This window comes from Haemorhous mexicanus, chromosome 11 (assembly GCF_027477595.1).
Source record: "Haemorhous mexicanus isolate bHaeMex1 chromosome 11, bHaeMex1.pri, whole genome shotgun sequence".
In the NCBI taxonomy this organism is placed as follows: domain Eukaryota; kingdom Metazoa; phylum Chordata; class Aves; order Passeriformes; family Fringillidae; genus Haemorhous; species Haemorhous mexicanus.
Genome location: NC_082351.1, coordinates 18,028,703 through 18,049,919, shown reverse-complemented (window position 1 = coordinate 18,049,919; position 21,217 = coordinate 18,028,703). Strand labels below are relative to the sequence as shown.

Genomic DNA, 21,217 nt, shown 5'->3' with positions numbered 1-21,217 from the left:
CTTCCCAGCCTCCTTTATGAGATGTTGGAAGAAAAAGTGAATTATGAAAATAACTTAAATATTTGGGAAGACCTGTGAGGGAATTTTGGTCTACTGACCAGGAAAGATGGTGGAATTGAAATACATAATCTTGGCTAATACAGTTCTGTCATGGTAGACACTTCTTAAAAATTGAAGGGTTTCCGTTATCAGTGTTGGTGCTGTCCCTGTAAAATCAGTTTTCATAATACAATGAACCGCCTACTGGTGTCAGTCATCTTAATAAAAACCACAATTTTATTTCAGGAAAGAATCAACTCAATCCCTTTTCACTGTTAGGTTCAACTCTGGCCTCCAGAACTGCTGTTAGCTGTTTCTACACATGTAATAGTGTTTCACCCTCTCCTACCTTTCACTTGTGAGAATTTACCTCTGCAGTCTAGGCTGCTGTGATGAAGCAGGGCACCAACTTGCTAGAGCCCAGTGCAGGATTCCCTCAAACCACAGGGATGTGCCAGGCGAGGAGCAGCCAGCACCACAAGGCTGCAGAGGGTGACTGAGCTCCTCTGTTACACAGTCTGAAGTCTCCTCGCAGAAGGGAAAGTCTTTCTCTTGTCCTCTTAGCAATTATAAAGCAAACATTGGAATAATTTGCTTAATTTGGAATAGAAACATACAGCTGGTATTATTGTATTTCATTGAGTTCATCATTTTGGAGAGCAGTGGCATCTTTGTTTATCAATTCCTTAAAATCAGCTAATTTCATCTTCCCACACACCCCTTCACTTCATTCACCAAGTTGCTCATTAATGGATATTTTTAACATTCACTAGTTAAACCAGTTGCTTCATAGTCACAGTAGTGGTCTGCAATACTTTGCTTGGCTGCTCTAATCTTGCTTAGCACATGAGAATAATTCTGTTTCAAAAAACAGAGAGGAGAGGAGAGAAGAGAAGGTTAGTTTTGCTTTGTCATAGAAGCTGGATGGTTTTTGGCAAGGGTCACTGTTGTGTGTCATTCCATAACAGTCAGTGGGATGTCTCCTCTGTTTTGTTTGGGGGGTGTGTGTGTGTGTGTGTATGTGAGTTGCCAAGCTCATCCCACCCTCTTTATGGAGTTTTTTAAATGTTAGATATTGTTTCAAATTTTTTTGGCTGCAGTTAGTTGCCTTGTGCTTTTGTTTCAACAGGGTATTTGTCCCTAACAAAGTTTTTATTTGTTTACCATTGTTTAGGCTATCAAAGGAAATTGCAATTTGTATTTCACACTAATGGTCCCAAACAACTGCTTTGATAGAATATTTTGCAGAGAGGTCATGGAAATAGTTTTTTGGGTGTCCAGATGTTTCAACCCTACAACCTCTGGTTGCTTCTGTCATTCATTTATGTGGCTTAAACTTTGCTGTACTGGATCCAAGATTGTTTTTACCATCTTTGTTCTGGTTTTGTCACCATCTTTCATTTTCAGACTGCATTATTATTATTTATAGGCCAAGCAATACTTTAATCATCTGTGTCACTGTTAACTTATGAATATGGAGCATATAATGATAAATGGAGCAACAGCGAATATTGATGGCTTTGTGTCTTTGAAAAATTATGTGATCTTTGTCCCAGGTGCCCTGCTAAAACTGGTGCAATCCTGTCTATGCCTCACCAGTGCATCTGGGTCTGTGCCTCCAGTTAAACAAGGCTTCATGCCTATCTAAATCATCTGAGTGGGACAGGGAAGTCTGTTGGACCTTGTGTGCACATAAATTTAGATGCTTTCTTGAAAACCTTGCTACACTAGTCCTTGTTTAGGTGCAAGGTTTTCCTCTCAGATTCCTTCATTAGTGTCCAGGTCTGGCCTTCTGCTAGATCCATGTGTCTGTAGAGCAGATTTCAAAGGTTGGACCTTAGGATCTGAGGAAAAAGCCTCACTACAGTGAGAACATCACAATTTCATGACTTTGCCATATCAAACCATGCCATGGAAGTAGTCCATTGAGGCAGATGTTTTGAGAGTGCAAGAACCAGTTCTTTCATTATCTGCATCAGATCCATCAATATTCTGTTCACTGGAGTGTGCTAAATGGGAAGCTTGGGCTCGGTGTGTAGAAAATTAGTGCTGGTTCTGCTGTTTGCTGTAGGGAATTTCTTGCTTGGGGCTGGTGTCTGAAATTTTCTTTTAATTTTTTCTGTCTCATTTACTGCTCTTCCCTTGGAGAAGAAGGGGTGCACACGGAGGAACTGGACAGTGAACTAGGTAAATCATCCATCTCTCATTTTGATATTTGACTTCAACTGCACTGTTTGAGCCTTTAATTACTTACTTTCTGCTTTGTATCATTTTGCATCTTTCAGGTTTTTTTTTTTTTTATTTCAATAGGAGCAATTTATCAGCAAAACTTCCATAGCACACAAAGCATTTATCTTTTCCTAGCTTCAGATCTGCAGTGCTTTTCTTACTGATTCAGAGTTTGAAGAAAGCTAGAGAGCCCTAGTCTTGCAAAGTTGTTTCGGAGCCGCTTCCTCCTGGACTCTGCAGAAGTTGGGGTCTTTTCCTTTGGCATCTCTGGCTCCAGGAAAAAGCTCATAGATGCCAAAGATGAAATGAAGTAGCTCACGATGCTTTTTCACTGGGGCCCAAGACATTTCCCAGACAATAGAAGCTAAGTGTGATTCAGAAAGTTTAAGTATTACATCGGATGCTTCAGCTGAGCTTGTGAATGAAACAGCTTAAAATTTTCCCTCAGTCAGTGATTTTATAAACAGATGATTTTCAGTGATGTGGTACAGTTTTATTTGCTGCATCTCTTTGTGAAGGATGCTGTCTTGATATCTAATCTCAGCAGTGCTCATTGTGTTTATCCTGATGGCAGAGGTAGTTGTTATTTCTGTTCAGCTATGCTCTAGTGCACTCGCAGAGCTGAAAGGATAAGAGGTTGCATAGGATTTTATTTCCACCAGGACTATTATTGCTTTTTAAAAGGACTGTAGTTACACTTCATAGTTCTGCATACTGGAGGAATTGTATTACCAGAGAATTAAGCTCTGCTTTCTGTAATGACTTGCAAGGATTCTGCTCCCTGCTTCTGTGTGATGGATACGGCCCCAGCAGCCAGCAGTGGACTTGGAACACTGCTCCACGAATGGTTCTTCTGAATATTATGCCTGGAATAAAATGCCTAACTTCTCATAGAGCAAGAATTTGAAAGAAATGACAATTTAAAGAAGAAGGCAGTCTCTTTAGTGGTTCATGAGTGTTATGTGCAGCTTGCACAAATGATCATCAGCAGACCAAGCAGCATCAGAAGTAGGTGGATGCACATCAACAATCTGCAAAGAATTCTCACTAAGGTCTTCACAACCAGTGACTTAAAATGAGAGGGAGGTTTTAAAAAAGCAAATTTAGAGGCAGTATTAAACAGAAATTACCCTTCTTTCAGTCTGCTATCAGGAACTAGTGCAAGAGCAGAGCTGAAAAAAATAGATGCAGGAAAACTCATTAATTGATAAGCCTGACCCCAGATCTGCAGGCACTTACATACACAAGTGTTCTGCTCCAGCATCGTAAGATTTTCCCTTTGTTTCAATGCAGATAAGTTTTATTGAGCTCACAGCCCATCAGTATGCTGTTGAGATGTGCAAATGTTGCAGTGTAAAGGAATTTTCAAATTACTCAATTGGTTACGGCAGCATTAAGGAGGGGGCATGAAAACTTAGTATAGTTATAGTAACTCAGGTTAGTAAAAACTGGTTTGCAACAGCTATTTAGTGTCTTAACTTATCAACAGTTTCTGTTCTAAAGATTAAGACTTGAGGCATTTTCACAACTTCTTGTTTTCCAAAGAGCTGTGGAGTAATAGGTCACATTTTAGCAGAGGGTGGTTCTTCAGACACAAAAATTTGACCTATAAAGCAGAATTTGGCATGGCTTGGACCCACCCTCCTGGCTCCACAGGGAGCAGTAAGAGCTGAGTGTGCTGAGTTCCTCTCCAGCTCCTTCAATGCATGGCTGCAGCTGAAATACCTGGTGGCTAGAGAAGTAATTTTTTAGGAATCCATCCAGCCCCTCTGTATGTAGGGCAGGATAATAGAACATCTCAACAAGAATCCATGTGCTTATCCAAGGCTTAAAATTGTGATATTGGATATGTGTCCATTGAATTTACCCACCTGCTGATACATGCTCTGAGACTGCATTGGTGCTGCATGGATGTACCAAAAGAAAAACCATATGGCTCACTCAGGCTCCTAATGATGCTAAATGTTTTTGAAATCTCATCCTTGTGATAAAATCTAATGCTCTGGGTCATCTTCAGTTTGGCAGGAGAGATAAAGAAAGGAGATGAATAATTTAAAGCAGCTGAGAAACTAGACTGCAGCATGGCTATGGAGAATATTGTCTTTTATTTTAGAGAACTTCTGGAAGCTTATAGGAGTTGAAAAGTGCATCTACATAATCATCCGCAAATGTGTTGAAAGCTGCAGTTTTGTATATTGTTCTATCTGAAAACATGGAGATTTGTTCCTTTAAAAAAGCTGCAGAGGCAGTAAACTGGAAAGATTTTGGCACTGTGCCATTTTTGGGGTTAGTAAAGTGCTGGTATTCTGATCTTTTGGGAAAATGCCTTAAATGGGAAGAAAAAAAAAATTACCTATCAAAAACTTTTGTGAACAGAAGAAAGAAAACAATTTTTTTTTTTTTTTGCTTAAACTTAAAAATAAAAAAGCACTTAGCAGTCCAAACCAAAACAAAAGATATTTACCATGAGAAATGCTGGAGCTCATTTGAAGGCATTTGTGCATCACTTCTCCTTTTCCTCATTGACTTTTTATTTTTCTTTCACCCCAGCTTGATCTCTTTACCATTCTACCTTCACCACAGTGCAACAAACTAAATGGGTACAACAGCTTGTGATTTTCCCAACTGCATGCTAGGCTGTAATTGAATCCCACTGAAGCTCTTGGAGCCAGTCCCATGGTGCTCTCACCTTCTGGGACTCCTCTGCAAACCTGAGAGTTCCCTTTGCAAAAAGACTTTCAAGATTGGCCTCTAGCTTTCTGACCTTTTCTCAGATAAACTTGCAGGGTGTAAAGGAATATCTAATTCTGAAGTGTTCAATCTGCTGATTAAAAACATGGAGTTTTTTCATGCCCAGAAGTTAGCATTGGCTTGCATTTAATGGCTTATGTCTCAAGGAATCCAAAGATGTTAAACACAATGAGGATAAAATAATGATAAGAGTGGAAAACCTACCTTTTATCTGCAAATAAGGGACACGTGGAGCAAAACCCATGAAAGTTGATTTCATCTGATCTCCAGCTGATTCTGAACACAAACATAAACTTTGAGTAATTAGTCCATGTGTGTTTGTATAGATTCTGTTCCTCTACAGTCTTGAGATATTTCTATCCTTATGGCAACATTATTCTAATTAATGGGGCATTGTTGATTGTATTGGCTCAGCAATTGATGCCATTAATGGAAATAAACCTCTGCATTTGATAATGAGCAGACATAGATTGCTGTCAGTGTTGACAAATTTTGACAAATTGCTTTGCATGGGCTGTTTGAACTTGTGTTATCCAACAGTGTTGGTTTTTTTCCTATATTTAAATGAATGTGTAGAGTTTGTGAGTCCACATGTGCATAGTCTATAGTGTGGTGGAGGTCTAAATGAGTGGCACAAGGATCAGGCCCTTAAGTAACACATACAGCTTTAATAACCCTCAGTTGGATGCTGAAGTGATTGCATTGCATTCACTAATTACAGTTAAAGTACTATCAGCAGTCTAGAAAATCAACAGGAACAAAAGCGGATCCATTTAAAAATGTTAATTTCATCTTCAGAACAGTTTTTTGTCAATTATGGTAATGAAAGGAAGGAAATCTCTGTTCCATGTGACTGTGGCAGTGTGTGTTCTTACATGAAGTGCTGTGCAATGAAATGCATCCATGTGCCAGCTCCTTCTGGGTGGGTTCCATGTGTTGGCAGACATGTTAAATCTGCCTTGTCCTGGTTTTGTGTGGGGCTCATGGCTGAGCACTGCAAATCCCAAAGAGAAAAAAAATCCTCTTTTCTGCACTGGTGAGCATAAATGGCTTGGCCCTGGTACAGAAGATGGAAGTGGGCTAGTTCATGGGAAATTTCTGTCAGTAGGCTAGAGTTTTTGCCATCGTCACACCCACCTTCATGGGTTGGTGTTAAAGTGCCCTGGCCTTTCCTGCATTGATTTCCCCTGCAGTGCTCCCTCCAGGGCCACTGGCCATGGTGGAGAAACCAGGGGGGCACTTGAGGCAGTCCCAGAAAGGAAATTTATTGAGCATTTGCTCATTTAGTGCAAAAAGCAAATCAAACATTGACCAGTGTGGGCATTTTCCCATTGATGTGCTGACCCAGCACAGGGGGCACAGGCTGGAGTGTTGGGATCGTGCTGTGCCAGCCCCTCCAAAGGGGGCTGTGATCATTTTGAAAAATACCCAAAGCAAGGTCTGGTCTGCTGGTGAGTTTTGCACGTTGGGCAGGAGCAGCTGCCTGTCAGAAAAAACCCTGCCTTGGAGGCTTCAGTAATGCTTTTTCTATTTCCAGAGTTGCCTGCTGGTTGGGAGAAAATTGAAGATCCTGTATATGGTGTCTACTATGTAGAGTAAGTGCTGCTGCCTGCTCTGGTGGGGCTGTTGGGGGGAGGAGGGGTCCCTGCACCCCACTCTGGGCTTTGCTGGTAAGACCTCAGACCAAGGAGGAGGAGAAGACCCTGGCCCATGACAGGCTGGGGGATGTCACAGGGTCTGGGAGAGGGCAGCCCTGTCTGGCCATCCCCACCCCACCCCAGAGTGGGCTCAGGGGAGACAGGAGTGCCCTGGCAGGGGGCTGAGCTCAAGGAAGGCAGGAGCAATCCAGGGTTGGGATGTGCAGGAGCCCCAGCACCTCACAGAATGCTTCTATCCAGAGAACATTAATGAGTGTGCATTTAGCTGAGTTTGGTGGGCTTTGTGCAGCCCTGTGGTCACAGAATGAGTGTGCAAAGCAATCCTCCAGCCAGCTGGGTCAGAAGAGGAGGATTGGAGAAGATGGTGTGACCAAACAGCTGTGGCAGAGGCTCTTCCATCAGGCTGTGTGACTGTGAATAGAATTACAGGTTTAATGGGACTCTCTGAGGAATTAGAGCAGCTTCTCCTCTATCGACATGTCAGATTGCTCCTTTGGGAAACCAGAGATCAGAGCTCTGTTTCATCACTGACCCCATGAAATGAATTTTTAATTATGTGTATATTCCTGTCTAGTAGGATGGCTTATGATAGCCCTCAGAATAGACATGGGATACAGTTTCTGTCTGCTTTGGCTTGTCTCTGACCCTACCATCTGTGCCTAGGGAAACAAGGTTAGCAAACTGTGTAATTAAGGCTTGACATTTATTTACCAAAGACATCAAGAATATTTTTCAGCTATGAAATGCCATGCCAAGAGATCTTTACAGAATATTGTCCTGTCACTTTTTATACACATGCCTGTTAGTTTTGTGGCACTCCTTACTGATGGAATTAAATCAAAAAGTAACTTCAATAAGACAATAATTTTATTTTACTTGCTGTCTCTAAGCTAGCATGATGGCTGTAATTTCAGCATTTGTCTCTGTCCCTTCAAATCAGGCACTTTGTTATTACATAATAGTTTTTACTGAGAGACAATTGTATCATGAAAAAGTTTATATCATTTTTAAAGTAGTTATCAATTTTTCTTGGCCCTCCAAAGATATCTTGAAATGGGAAATCTTTTTCAGTGAGTGAGTTAGAGCTCACTTTCAGTGAGCTAGAACTCACTATTTTTTATTTAGTAAGTTAAATATTTTTCTAGTGCTTTAATATTGATCTTTAACAGAAAAATTTCTGAATATTAATCCCTGGAGTGCTTCTATCACAGTTACTTGAAAATGTAGTTGGTTTTCATGTGGGTTTTTTTATAAAGCCATACTGGATAGGAGACAATATAATAGCAATTACTCTTAATGGTAAACTTTGCTTTGTATACCAAGACAGGCTTTAAGGTAATATATTTTTTGAGGTCTACCTGTTCCTCTGCTGTAGCAAAATCTCTACTGAAAATGGTTCTTGAGCAGCTGATGAGCCATTCAGGGAGTCCCTGCCCTGCCCCTGCCACAGCATCTGTGGCTGCTGTTCTCCACTTGGTTTGATAAGGTGGTGAATCCTCTGTTGAGTGCATGCCTTGTCTGCCATGATGGGATTGGGCTAAATCTCTTTTCTTTTCCTGGAACTGGTACAAAAAATTGGCTCTCAACATCCCATAGTGCTCAAAAGCTGCCTGAGGAAAGCAGCTGAAGTTTCACTAAATGCTGGTTTCCACTGGGAGTGTTTGCTGGTGGCTGATTCTGGATAGATTTTGATCCATTTGGAGCCCAGCTCATAGCCTGCATCCCTGAAGATATTTTTAAGACACCCTGTGTGCATTGATCAGATTGCTGACAGATGTTGGGGTTTGTTTTGCTTTGTTTTGTTTTGAACTTGGGTGAGCCAGGAAATGACTGCACCTCTGGGAATCTGATTAAAGCAGGAATGATACAGACCTGTCTTTTAAAATGCAATCAGACAGTATGCCTTTCCTGCTTTAATCTCATTTTTCACAGATAGATCACTGCTTTAATGTATTTGAAGGAATTAGCTATCCCTGCTCGAGACCTCATATCAATATTGGAATCTGCTTGTTTTTCCAAATACTCTTTTTGGATGAGCCTGGCTCCACACCCACTGCTGTTGGGTTTGTTTGGTATTTCACTCTTTTCCTCAGAAAGAGGAGTTCCAAAGCCTGGCCCTCATTCCTGCTTGCTGCACAAAGGGTTTCCCTAATTCATTGCTCTCTTCCATCTCCAGCCACATCAACCGGAAGACACAGTATGAAAACCCAGTCCTTGAAGCCAAGAGGAAGAAGCAGCTTGAGCAGCAGCAACAGCCTCCAGAAGGTTGGCACCCTTGAGGGCATGGTGGGTGGGTGGTTCATGGGGGAATGTCCTCCCTGGCAGCACCTTGCCAGTGTGTGTCCTTCCCTCCACGGCCTTAGGGTGGAAAGGCAGAGTGATGTGCATGGGAAAGGCTGTGTCGTTCCTGCACAGAAGATGCAGTAAAGGAGGAAATCTAAACTATCATTTAAGTGTAGAAGGTTTCTATCTTGTTAAACAGGAGAGACTTTTCTTTGTATGTCCTTTGTTTCTGGAGAGTTTCTAGACTTCCCAGAGACAGCTAAAGCACGTTTTCCTCTTCAGTCTGCTCCATCAAGTTAGGCACTGTAGCTGGTGTTGTTCCAGTCTGCATGGGGACTCAGGCTGTCACAGGGGATGAGGAGTGGGCTCTTACATGCACTAGATAAACCCTGCATGAGAGATTTCTTAAACCAAGGACTTTGTATGTTGTCAGGCTCTAAAATCTGAAGTAATTTCTTTATTTTGAAACACTTTTTAAAAATTGTTTCCCTCCCTCCCGGCCCCTTTTTTTTCTTTTATACTTTTAATTTTTTTCTTCAAATGCAGCCCAGCTGCAGTGAGGGCCCTGTGGTGTTTGGGTTTGTTCTTCTGCTTAGATGCCAAGAGTGGCACAGGGAGTAGAATTCATTTTCATGTCAAGGCCACTTAGATGCAAGTCACGTCCCAAGTTTCAGTGTGAGATGGGATGTCCCTGCAGATGGATCAGTTGACCTGGATATAGAGATCCTTCAGAACTGGTTTTTGGACATCCCATTCATTTTGTTCCCTCTGTCTGTGACTCTGTTTCCTCTCTTGCCATACTTCTCATCTCTCCTCTCCCTGACCCCCACACTCCCAGCGTGTGCACATGCAGCAGCTCCTGGTGCTGTTGTGAAACCAGTAACATTTCCCTCTCTGCCCTCTCTAGAATGGACAGAGGAGTGTCCATCTCTCCCTCCACCTGCTGCTCCAAACCATGTTTCAAACAACCAAGAGGCAGTTCGGGAAGCACCAGTACAAGGTAACAGCCTTGTTAAACCAGTTGTAAATGAGCAACAAGGTTTTTTTTTCCTGAGAATTCCCTCAGCCACCACAAGGGCAGTATTTCCACGACTGGTGACACACCAGGCCCTGTGCCTGCTTATCTGAATTCCCAGATTTTGAGACTAGTTTGTTTCAAGACTACATTTGTTGCTGAGTGCAAGAGGTGGATGAGATTTGATGCACACATCAAAAAGAGGATTGTGGCTGTTCTCTGTGTAGTGTTCCAAGTTTCCAAACACAGTGGACTTACTCAGAAGTTGTACTTTTGTACAGGTGCTTTGGGCTATTACAGCCTAATTTATTGTGTCAGTGGTCACAGACCAGTTGTTTGCCTTAAATAACTCACCAGACAAGACATGAATCATTCCTAAATTTGCAGCATGAGCTGAAACATTGCCAGGTCAGGTCACCAGCAAAGGCAGTGAGTTTCACTTGTACCTGTGGCAGTAAAGTGCTCTCTGGTTACAAGTGGTTGTAAGTAAGCTTATTTTTGACTACATCTGAATTGCATAGCAGGTGAGTGGCATTGCCCTGGTATGCAGGAGCCAGAGCCTGGGGAAGGTGAGAGGGGGAATGTAGTTGGAATGCCTCTTCCTGACAAAGCTGGGAGCTGAGAAGTACTCCCATGGTCTCTGAAGTCAAACCTGACTGGAGTGCTGCTGTCCCTGGCAGCCTTTCCTGCCAGGAAAAGTCAGGAAGTGCTCTCTGCAGCAGGAGGAAGCAGATCAGCCCTTCCAAAACAAATGTGGAATTTGACAGGACCCAAAGCCCCCTGCACAATCTAAAGGGGTATTAGAGCACACTAGAGTAATCCAACCTGGTAGCAAGGAAAAAGCATGGGAGGTCTGAGGATGGCACCCTGACCACCAGGCACCTGAGTTTAGAGATGTCATCAGAGTGCCCCAAAAATGCTGATCTTCCCCCTGGAGGCATCTGTGGATGCCCCCTTTGCATTTCCCACAGTCAGGCTGAAGCAAAGGCTGCCCAAACATCCACACATGGCAATGCAGAGGAGCTGTCACACAGGGCTGATGCTGGGAGCTCAACATCACCCAACAACTCAGCCATCAAAATTGTGCAGCAGTGTTAGAGCAGAGCATTAACCAGTCTCAGCCCTGCTCTGAGTGACATGTCCTGGTATCTGCTGATGACTTCTCTCCTCTTTCATTCCTTCCTCTTCCTTTCTCAGTGCTGCTCCCTCTTCTCTCACTCCCCATTTGCAGCAGTTTCCATGCCTGGAGGTTTCCATCTCTCCCCCTGATGACACTGCTGGCAGGGACGTGGGCACAAGGAGCCCTCCCTATGCCCCTGGCAACACTCTCTCAGCCTGGGTTTTGTAGATACACGAATTTCAAATGTGAATTCTGCAGGTGGGATGTAGCCTGTGGTGCTGCTGTCCTGCTGCTGCAGGGCAAGCTCAGCTGTGTCTGTGGGCAGACACCAGCAAGCTCTGCTTGTTCTGCTTGTCCTTTGAACCAGAAATGAGCCCTGCTGCACCCTGCCTCTCAGCTGTGTGTGTTACCTGAGACACTGGGCTGCCCTTTGATAGTCAGGGCTTTTTTGCAGGCTGGGGTCTGAGCAGACCCTCTGCCCACATCCTGATGTGCAGGATTACCATGTTCCTTGGCCACCCTTCAAAGGAAGAAAACTACAAGTCCTCATGCTGCCTCCTCATGAATAATCTTCAAATATACATTTTTTTCCTTCCAGTCAAAGGCTTACAAGTCTCAAATCCCCTCGCTCGCCCCCGAGGTCTCCTTTCTGAGCAGAGGCCCACAGCAGTGGTGCTGAGGTGTTTGAAAGTGAGCCAGCTCTGCTGGCTGTGATACCCACTGCTGATCCCAGAGTTGTCACCAGAGGGCTTAGTGGCACAGGCTAAGCATTAAAAACAATTAAAAGTGCAAAGGTGTTTAGTGTTGGCACTGAAGTGCAGCAACCGTGATCCCTTTCCTGAGCCTGTGCAACATGCTTTGCAAGGATGTGCTTTGGTCTGTGGAGCACCTCTTTCCCTCTGAACTGTGCTCCCAGAGAGCATTCCCAGCCCTCCAGCACAACTGCTCTGGTCCTGGGCTGCTCTTTGATTCGTACTTCACACCAGAAGTGTTTCATCCACAACAGGCAAGGAGCAGAAAGGGAAAAGGCTTCAAACAGTGTCTGAAGAACAGCATCAGCGTCCTCCCCTTTTTCTCCAGTGGAGGTCACAGGGCAGTAGCAATGGTGGGGCTGGGGGTTATGCTAAAGGACATCAGTGTCTTATCAGAGTTCAGAACTTGCTTTTTGTTCAGTGGGTTGGGAGAAAGTCAAGTGGTGAAAAACATAATGATGCTTCTTTCTGCAGACTCCTGTAGGAGGCCCCCTAACCCTGCCCCATCCTTCCCAAGATGGATACAACCACCTCAGGACAGAGATATGAGACACACATCCAGCCCAGCATTCCTAGCTTTAATATATTCCATTCTTTAAAGTTTTCCCCTTTGTAGCCTTGGGGCTTTGGTGTGCACAACCACAGCTAACAAAGTGCCAGGTACTGGGGTTTTGTTCACATCTTTTACTGCATGCCTGGATCCAGGGAGACAGGCTGAGTGGGATGAGATGAGAGGCTGCAGGACTGAAGTGCAGTCCTGTCCCTGCACACCGCTGTGTTTGTCCATGGACTCGTTACAGTGGGGAGGGGCAGAGGAAAAAGAGATCAAACACTCCTGCCTGTCTGCTTATGGATTTTTTTTCCCAAACTTCCTACACAGGAAAACCTTTTTTTACACGAAACCCTTCTGAGTTGAAAGGGAAGTTCATCCACACCAAGCTAAGGAAAAGCAGCAGGGGGTTTGGCTTCACCGTCGTTGGAGGAGATGAGCCAGATGAATTCCTCCAAATCAAAAGTTTGGTGCTTGATGGTCCTGCAGCGTTGGATGGCAAAATGGAAACAGGTACTGATGCTTTATATCAAAATCACTACTACCACTTTGGTTTGTGTTTTTGCAGCTGGTTTGAAGGCACCAAGGGCAAATTCATTTTGCCGGAGATCAGGTCCACCACAATTTAGTTGCAAAATATGAATTATGATTTAGTGGTGAGCACAGTGTTGCTGGGTTAATGGTTCGACTCAGTGATCTTGGAGGTATTTTTCCACCTTGATTCCATGAAATTCTCTTAGGCTTCATCTGAGGTCACAACTCCTCACTTTCAGCTGGGGCATCTCAGCACTTAGCATCCCTAATTTGCAGCCCCAGTGTTAATAAAATGACACATAACTTTATCAATATCTGGATTTCAGGCTGAGGTATGAGACATGGCATGTGGCACTCACTGTGTCTGAGCAGTTGGTATTTGAGAGCCTTCTGTTACAGCTCCCATGTGCTCTCAATTTTGTTTCTATCATATGTCAACATATAACAGTGAGAGCTGGACTTCAAAATAGCTGTGAAACGGGCCATATACCAGCATTTAAATTTATTAAATTTTTTGCATTAGCCAATTCCATTTTCACTTCCAAAATCATTTATGTACATAAAGGGTTTATGCCATGAATCCACAGAGTTTTTGCTCGCCCAGGTGTCACTGCTCTCTGGCATTCACATTCTCTGAACATGATTCCTTCGCCCAGGGTTTTCCTCCTGGGAAGCTGAAAGGCAGCGAGAAGCTTCAGAGAAAAGAAAAACAATTCTTATCTCATTTGCTTCTCCTGTCTTGTGCTCATGTGGAATGTGTTTGGAGATTGTTTACCCACAGGTGATTGTTTCATTGGCTTCTAGTGTGAGTTGTTTTGACTCATTGGCCAATCAGGGCCAAGCTGTGTCAGGACTCTGGAAAGAGTCACAAGATTTTATTATGATCCTTTTAGCACTCAGTAAGTATCTTTTCTGTATTCTTTAGTATAGTATAGTATAGTATTCTTTAATATAATATAGCATAATAAAGTTATAAATTAGCCTTCTGACAACATGGAGTCATCATTCATCCCTGCCAAAGGGCTCACAATGAATTTACAATCCCACTCCTTTTTCTTGTGCTGAAATGCTGCTGTTGCCTGTGAGTGGTACCTGTGGACGCTGCAGATCTGCTCTCAGGCTCTAGCCCTCACCTTCCTGCAGTGCACAAAACGTATTTCCTTGGTCTGTGTGTCTGTCTGTGTCCGCTGCAGGGGACGTCATAGTCAGCGTGAACGACACCTGTGTGCTGGGGCACACTCACGCCCAGGTGGTGAAGATCTTCCAGTCCATCCCCATCGGAGCCAGCGTGGACCTCGAGCTGTGCCGGGGCTACCCCCTGCCCTTCGACCCCGACGACCCCAACACCAGCCTGGTCACGTCCGTGGCGATTTCGGACAAGGAGCCCATCATTGTGAACGGGCAGGAGAACTACGACTCCCCAGCCAGCCACAGCAGCAAAACAGGGAAAGTGAATGGCACAAAGGAGGCCAGGCCCAGCAGCCCGGCCGAGGTCTCCTCCAATGGACCCCACGGCTACCCCAACGACACGGTGTCCTTGGCATCCTCCATAGCAACGCAGCCCGAACTCATAACTGTGCACATAGTGAAAGGGCCCATGGGCTTTGGGTTTACTATAGCAGACAGCCCCGGTGGGGGAGGCCAAAGAGTGAAACAGATTGTGGACAGCCCGCGGTGCCGCGGCCTGAAGGAGGGAGACCTCATAGTTGAAGTCAACAAGAAGAATGTGCAGAGCCTCACTCACAACCAGGTGGTGGATATGCTGATTGAATGTCCTAAGGGAAGCGAAGTCACGTTGCTGGTGCAGCGAGGAGGTAAGTCTTCCAAACTGCTTTAAAACACCTCTTCTTGCAATTAGAAAAAGGAAAACATGCACGTCGTGAAAGATCTCCTCTCCTAAGCCTCTCTGTAGAAATGGTTTTTTTCCCTGAGATGTAGGAACTGCCCCAAGTTGGCAGTTGTCAGGTCACATAGATGGTTAAAATTATTTATTGTGAGTTGCTGCACTGTGGGGGATGCTCAGGTTCCCACATGCACACAGAGCTGGTAAGGAGCAGGAGGGTGGTGTGGTTACACCTTTGCTTACATAACAAACCCTGGTCTCATGCTCGGAAAACCTGAGTGTTTTAAATAGAACACAGACATTCCTTGAGCTATTCTGAGATATGGAAAAGGCTGGTAATATGTTCTGTAATTTGCAGTGTTCAAAATCAGATACTTAATGACTCTTCACTGGAGAAGGATTATACCTGGGATACATTTGGGAGCACAGAAGAGAATTTAAATTTCTCCAAGTTGTAAGCAATTGCAGTGTGACTTCTGCACATTTGTTTGCTGTGCCACTGGGAGCTGAGCTCATTTTTTGGTAGCACTGCTGAGGCCACCAGCAGGTACAAAACCCATCCCACAGGCAGCCCACATGGAACATGGCTGGCAAGTAACCTGTCAGTGGTCAGTCCATGCACAGGAACTCTTTCCCTGCACATAGTAAGTGTAAAGTAACCTGAGGCAGCACCCCTTTAACCTCTGGATTGCGATTGCTGGCATAGGGACAAGCTCACAGGAAGGTCCAGGTCAGATGTTGAGTGCAAAATCAAGAGCAGAGGTGTCAGCTCTCCCTCCCTCCCTGGCACTGGGGCTCTCAGAGGGACAAAGGCAGAGTTAAAGGGACAGGTAGGTGCTGGGCACAGCCCCAGCCAGCCCTGAAGGGATTGTGTGCTATAAAAGTACTTTCCTGCTGACTTTTCTGAAGTGTTTTGATTGCAGCAAACACCAAAAGCCAGTCCATTTTAACAAGGGACAAGTTGTTTCCTGAATTCGCAAGTCTGGTTTGTTGTTTTCTGAGACTTATTTCAAAGCCTTGAATACATTGATTCTGCAATTAATAGCAGCTCTGGAGAAAGCACTGCCTTTCCTATACTCCTTTCTTTCCGAGTGCTTACTGTGGTTTTGTATTTTGATAGTAAATTAGAAAGTAGAGAACAGAATATATAAAGAATTCTTCAATTTTCAAAGTGTGAGTTCCTTAAAGACTTTCAGTACTAGAGAGATTTTAAAAATGCACTTCATTCTCATGATTAATATATGTATTATGGAGAAAATATGGTTGGAAGAAAAATAGCAGCTATTATTAATCCTCCTGGAGAGTGCATATATATCTGGTAACACCATATATTAATTATTTGAATTGTGCCTGACATTTAATAATCCTCCTAAAGCCTTGAAGGCATAATGAAAAGTTTTGATGAGGAAATAAAAGCCTACTTTTAATAAAATAGTAAATAGTTCCCTGATAATCATGTTGAATCTTTTTTTTTTTTAATTTAATCAAGATACTAACCACATTTGCTATCACCTTCCTAGATAAAGTACCATGTCAGTCTCCTTGAACTGCCTCCTTCCCTCTTTCAAGGTCCTCACATTTCCATCTCAGCACAGAGCACTTGCAGTTTTGAATTTCATGCTCTCATGGTACAGAACTTGGAGATCCTGGTGGCCTTGGTCCACAGTTATTTATTGAAACAGGGTTCTCCTCACATCCAGAGGCAAGCTGCACCAAAAGGTGCTCAAGCTATGGCAGAGAAGCCAAGCAGAGTATGAGCAGTAGAAGCCTCAAACCCAAAATCTGTCCGGTGTGTTTAAGTCTTCTAAGGTGATGTTGGGGGATGAGAGGCTGGACCTGCCCCAGCCATGTGCACTCAGAGCCCAGCAATCCATCACCTGGGCTGCAGGTGAGAGGGGCACCCTGCCCCTCTGCTCCACCTTTGTGAGACCCCACCTGGAGCAGGGCATCCAGCTGGGGGCCAGCACTGGAACCACCTGCACCTGAGGGAGCGAGTCCAGAGTCAGCCACCAAGATGATCAGAGGCATGAGGGTGTGAGTAGCTCTGCTGTGAGTACAGGCTGAGAGCTGGGGTTGCTCAGCATAGAAAGAGAAAGCTTCAGGGAGCCTTACAGCACCTCCCAGGACATAAAGGGGCCTACCAGGTTGCTGGAAAATGACTTTTCACAGGAGCATGTAGAGACAGGGCAGGGGAAATGGCTTTAAACTGAAAGTAGGTAGGTTTAGGTTGGGTATTGGGAAGAAATTGTTCCCTGTGAGGGTGGTGAAGCCCTGGCACAGAGTGCCCAGAGCAGCTGTGGCTGCCCCATCCCTGGAAGTGTCCAGGGCCAGGCTGGATGAGGTTTGGAGCACCCTGGGACAGTGGAAGGTGTCCTGTGCCCAGCAGGGTGGCTGGAACTAGATGATCTGAAAGGTCCTTTACAACCTAAAGTATTTAAAAAAACAAAAGGTGGAACTGGCTGAAATCCACCTGGCTCTCAGTGCTGCTGCCCTTGGGTCCTTTCCCCTGTAACTTCACCTCGTGTTGCCCCTGCCAAGTCTCTCCTCAGCAGCACCATCCCCAGACAAGGCGCCGCTTTTTATTTTGGTGCCATTGCAGAAATGCATTTGGCTCGGGTGTCTGATAAGCTCCTTCAGGGCTTTTGAAGCTGTTCTTCAGCTTCTCTGTCACTTGTCCTTTCCTCCTCCTCCCTCTGGTGTCCAGTGAGGAAAGTGCTCAGATGCTGTCAGCATCTTTCCTTCAGCCCAGCGCTTGCATTCAGTCCCGCTGTGCAGGAAGCATCCCTGCGACGCCAAGGCTTGTATCCAAGAGCTGCCAAAAGGATGTTCAGAAGTGATTACTAATCAAGCAGAAAAATATCAGAAAGAGATGTGCAATATACAGGAAAAGCTCTGCCTGCTCCAAGCTGCTGGTGCACTCCCAGCAAGGAGGTCTAATTGTTAAAATGCAAAAGCAGGGTTGCTGAGAACAGCCTGTGAAATATTTACTGTGAAGTGTGTTCAGCTGAGGCACTGCCTTATGGGAGAGGGTGAATCCTGTTGCTGCCTCTGAGTGAGGAACACAAGGACGATGAGTCCTGATGATTTCAGGAGGGATGAAGCTGAAATGCCCCCTCTGTGTGCTCAGGTGTCATCTAAAATCGTTTGCAGGATTGGGATAAATACTTCAATACCAAGTCAGATCACTGAGCATCTGCTTTCCAGAGACCTCATAGAAAATTTACTGTCTGTGTTCTGGTTTAATTTTTTTGTATTTTCTTCTCCTTCCTCTCCTCTGTAGGATCAATCATACTGCTGTTGTTTTCCTGTTTCACCTCTATGTGGATAAAACTGGATAAAACTCTAAACCCCTGATATGAGGGGTTCAGAAAGAGTTCAGCCCCCACAGGGTGCAGAGAGTTGATTGGGCTGACTGGAAAAGCTTTTTTTGCTTAACAAAATGAAGGGACAGAGGGGACAAAATAATTGTCTCTATTAGGCAGGAGAGATAGAAGGTACTTAAATGAAGGAGCTGGCTGAACAACTGTGTGTTGTTTGGCTGTGAGTAATTTAAACTGGAAATGAGAAGGGGGTGCCAAGCCATTAGAGCCTGTAAGTCAAACTGGAGGAGGCGAGAAGGCTTTACTGCCTGAAGGTGAAGCTGAGCACGTTTGAAGGGGACAGGACATGGTGCCTGCAACAGCAGAGGAGATGCTTGATAACCCAGCAGTACCACTTGAGAGCTCTGCACCTGAAAGTAAACCAGTGCTGCAGAATTAAACATATGTTTTTGTCCCTGCACTGGAAATTGTGATTACATACCTTGGTTATTTTAAAGAATTATTGTTAAGGCAACTGCAAAAGGTACAACTTTATTTTGAATGTTTGTAGCTGAAAAGGTTCTTTTAACCTTGTACCTACCCAGTACATAAAGTACTTTCTACAAAAAAAAAAATTAAACTGAAGAAACAAAGTAATATTATTTGCCACTTGAAATCCATTAGTCATTGAAGCTTTGCCTATGCACTGTAATCAACTGAAATAAGCAATTCTCAAATACCTCTCCATTCTGCACAGACTCTATTCATAATACAAGAAACATTTTGTCACAATAATTTCCCTGCTTCCCAAGGCACTTCTATTCTGGAAGTTGTGCTTGTGTTGGGACAGGTGGGGGCTGTGTCAGAACAAGTTATTCTGCAAAACTACTGTGCTGTATTTTTTGGAATTACTAAGATCTAATATTTGTTTCAGAGAAAATTTTAATGTATTTTAAATTTTGTGAATTGCCTCTGATTAAAGAGGATTTTTTTTTCCTTTTTTACCTCTTTTTTTAGGTCAGTCTGCAGGTTAACCAAAATATATGTGTTTAGTTTGTGTTCAGTTTCAAGAATTACACTGAGTGTTCATGCAGGTTTGAACAGACAATTTCCCTTCAGAGCTCTCACACTTAGTGCTTAGTTGCATCTTTATTCACTGGAAGGTCAAAAATAGCATAAACCTTAGCCTGATCTACATAATCCCCTGGGAGATGTGTTCCCACTTTGGTCCAGATCAAAGTAAAGGCACGCAGGTGAAATGTCACTCACATGTCAAGTGCAAATCAGTGCCATTTCTAATTGCTTTCCCCAGTGCCAAACTCACATTAAACTGGGGAGTGGAAATACATCTTCTGTAAAAAAAATATATTAAATATATTAAAAATACATATATATGCTAAATAGTTTTATAGACTTACACAAGAGTGTCAAAATGAAATGTGTTTTATGGGAAGGAGAATCAATGCATCATCTACTTGTCTAAATGCCCATCAGTGGCTCCCTGAGTCTTACCTCCATGTAAAAGTCCATGGTAAATTCCCTATTTGTGGTTCAATGGAATGAAAGGTGCTTGTGGGAAGCAGTGAGGTTGGTGGCAGTGGGGAGAGGTCTGTTCCAGCAGTCCTGCTCACTTGGTCCTCAGGTCAGTGGGTTTAAGAAGTTCTTTGTGACACATGTAACTACAACAAAAATTCACAACAATGGAATAAAATTACAAATTTATCGAGTTTCCTTAGCTACATGGACCTTCCCTTGCTGGAATTCCCACCTGGAAATGAAGTTTTCTCTTCCTTTCTTTAGCTGGAACTGGATCACTGAGTGGTGAAAAAAAAAAAAGGAAGTGGTGGAATTAGAGCTCCTTTTCATTTGCTACCCTAATGATGTAAAACCACAGTATAATTAGAGCTGCAATCAGCTATTCAGTGCAGACTTGAACTTTTTTAAACAAGCCACTCATTTCTGTTTACCCTTTAGGCTTGCAGTGAAGAGTGAGTTGAAAGTCATGCCACTTAAGCATGGAGCTGCCAGAAAGTTTCAAACTGTCTTAGCAGCTGCTGAATTAGAGAGAGAGGGAGTCCAAACTGCATTTTGGGACAAAAATCACGACCTGGGAGTCATCTGATGGTTACCACAGAGCACGTTTGCCAGTGCCAAAGCTTGTGGGATGGGAAGAAAAGTTCACCATTTCCAGCAGTGTTTTCAGCCCCAGCAGAGAGGGAGCAGAGCTTTATACTGAGGTCTTTGTGCTGAGTTTTTATCTAGGAGCTCCCTGGAGCCCATCTGGCTGAGCACAGAGCTGCTGCTGCCAGGCACTGCTCATTGCCACCATCATGGTTGGTTTTCTTGTGGCAGCTCCTTCCCTGGATCCCCAGGACAGGGGCAGATCTAATTCCTTTCTGCCCTCTGGTGTGCTCAGTTGACTTCTAAACTATTTAAAAATCCCTTTTCAAATCACTTCTTTTTTCCTTGTCTTACCTTCTGTCCATCACCACCAGCTCCCAGTACCTTCTACTCTGGTATCTTCCACCAAACCTGTTTGTTGAATCTTTCAATTTTTCACTCTGTAGATGTTGTTTTGAGCTGTATGCTGAAAAACACCTGATATTGTAATACAAATAACACCATCCAGACTCATAGGCACTCCTCACTGGGGTTTATTTAGGATTGATTTAGGAAATCAGAATTGCAGTATGCTTGAAGAAATACATGTTCAGGTGTAAGGCCAGGATTCATTTTTCAAGTTCATTACTTTGTATTCCAGGGTCATTACTTCATAATTCCAGAGTTATGGATTTCCTGGTTAAACTTGGAATATCATATGGCATTTAAAAATCTGTCTTCAGTTGTTTCCTCTTGTTTATTTTTGTTACTGTTTCTCTTAAAAAGTTTTGCCTGGCAAGAAGGCAATCAGATCAGTGAAGCTGGTTTACAAACTGGGTTAGAAATGAGATGTTTTAAAAAGTTTTGCATTGTGCCTTTTTGCCATTTTCTGAAAACAGACAATCCTAGTAAAAAGAAACTGTTAAAATTTAGGTGCCGGGAAGGAGCAGGACTGGGGAGCCTTTAGTTGGGAGTAGCTGAATCTTTTTTTTTCCAAACTACAAAGTCACTCTTTCTTATTCTCTTCTCTCTGTTTACTGGAAT

General features: G+C 43.7%; 1 protein-coding gene across 25 annotated transcripts in view; it reads left to right on the top strand.

The window, feature by feature from the left end:
• Nucleotides 1-21,217, top strand: part of MAGI1 (membrane associated guanylate kinase, WW and PDZ domain containing 1) — a 337,188-nt gene that overhangs the window by 268,471 nt on the left and 47,500 nt on the right. For 13 of the 25 annotated variants that reach the window (XM_059856750.1, XM_059856744.1, XM_059856741.1 and 10 more), the window contains exons 7-12: nt 2,188-2,226; nt 6,557-6,614; nt 8,854-8,942; nt 9,868-9,960; nt 12,728-12,910; nt 14,125-14,745. In XM_059856750.1, coding sequence (XP_059712733.1) covers nt 2,188-2,226; nt 6,557-6,614; nt 8,854-8,942; nt 9,868-9,960; nt 12,728-12,910; nt 14,125-14,745 — 1,083 coding nt within the window. The remainder of the gene's footprint in view (nt 1-2,187; nt 2,227-6,556; nt 6,615-8,853; nt 8,943-9,867; nt 9,961-12,727; nt 12,911-14,124; nt 14,746-21,217) is intronic. The other 12 variants (XM_059856759.1, XM_059856758.1, XM_059856746.1 and 9 more) reach the window with 4 other exon arrangements.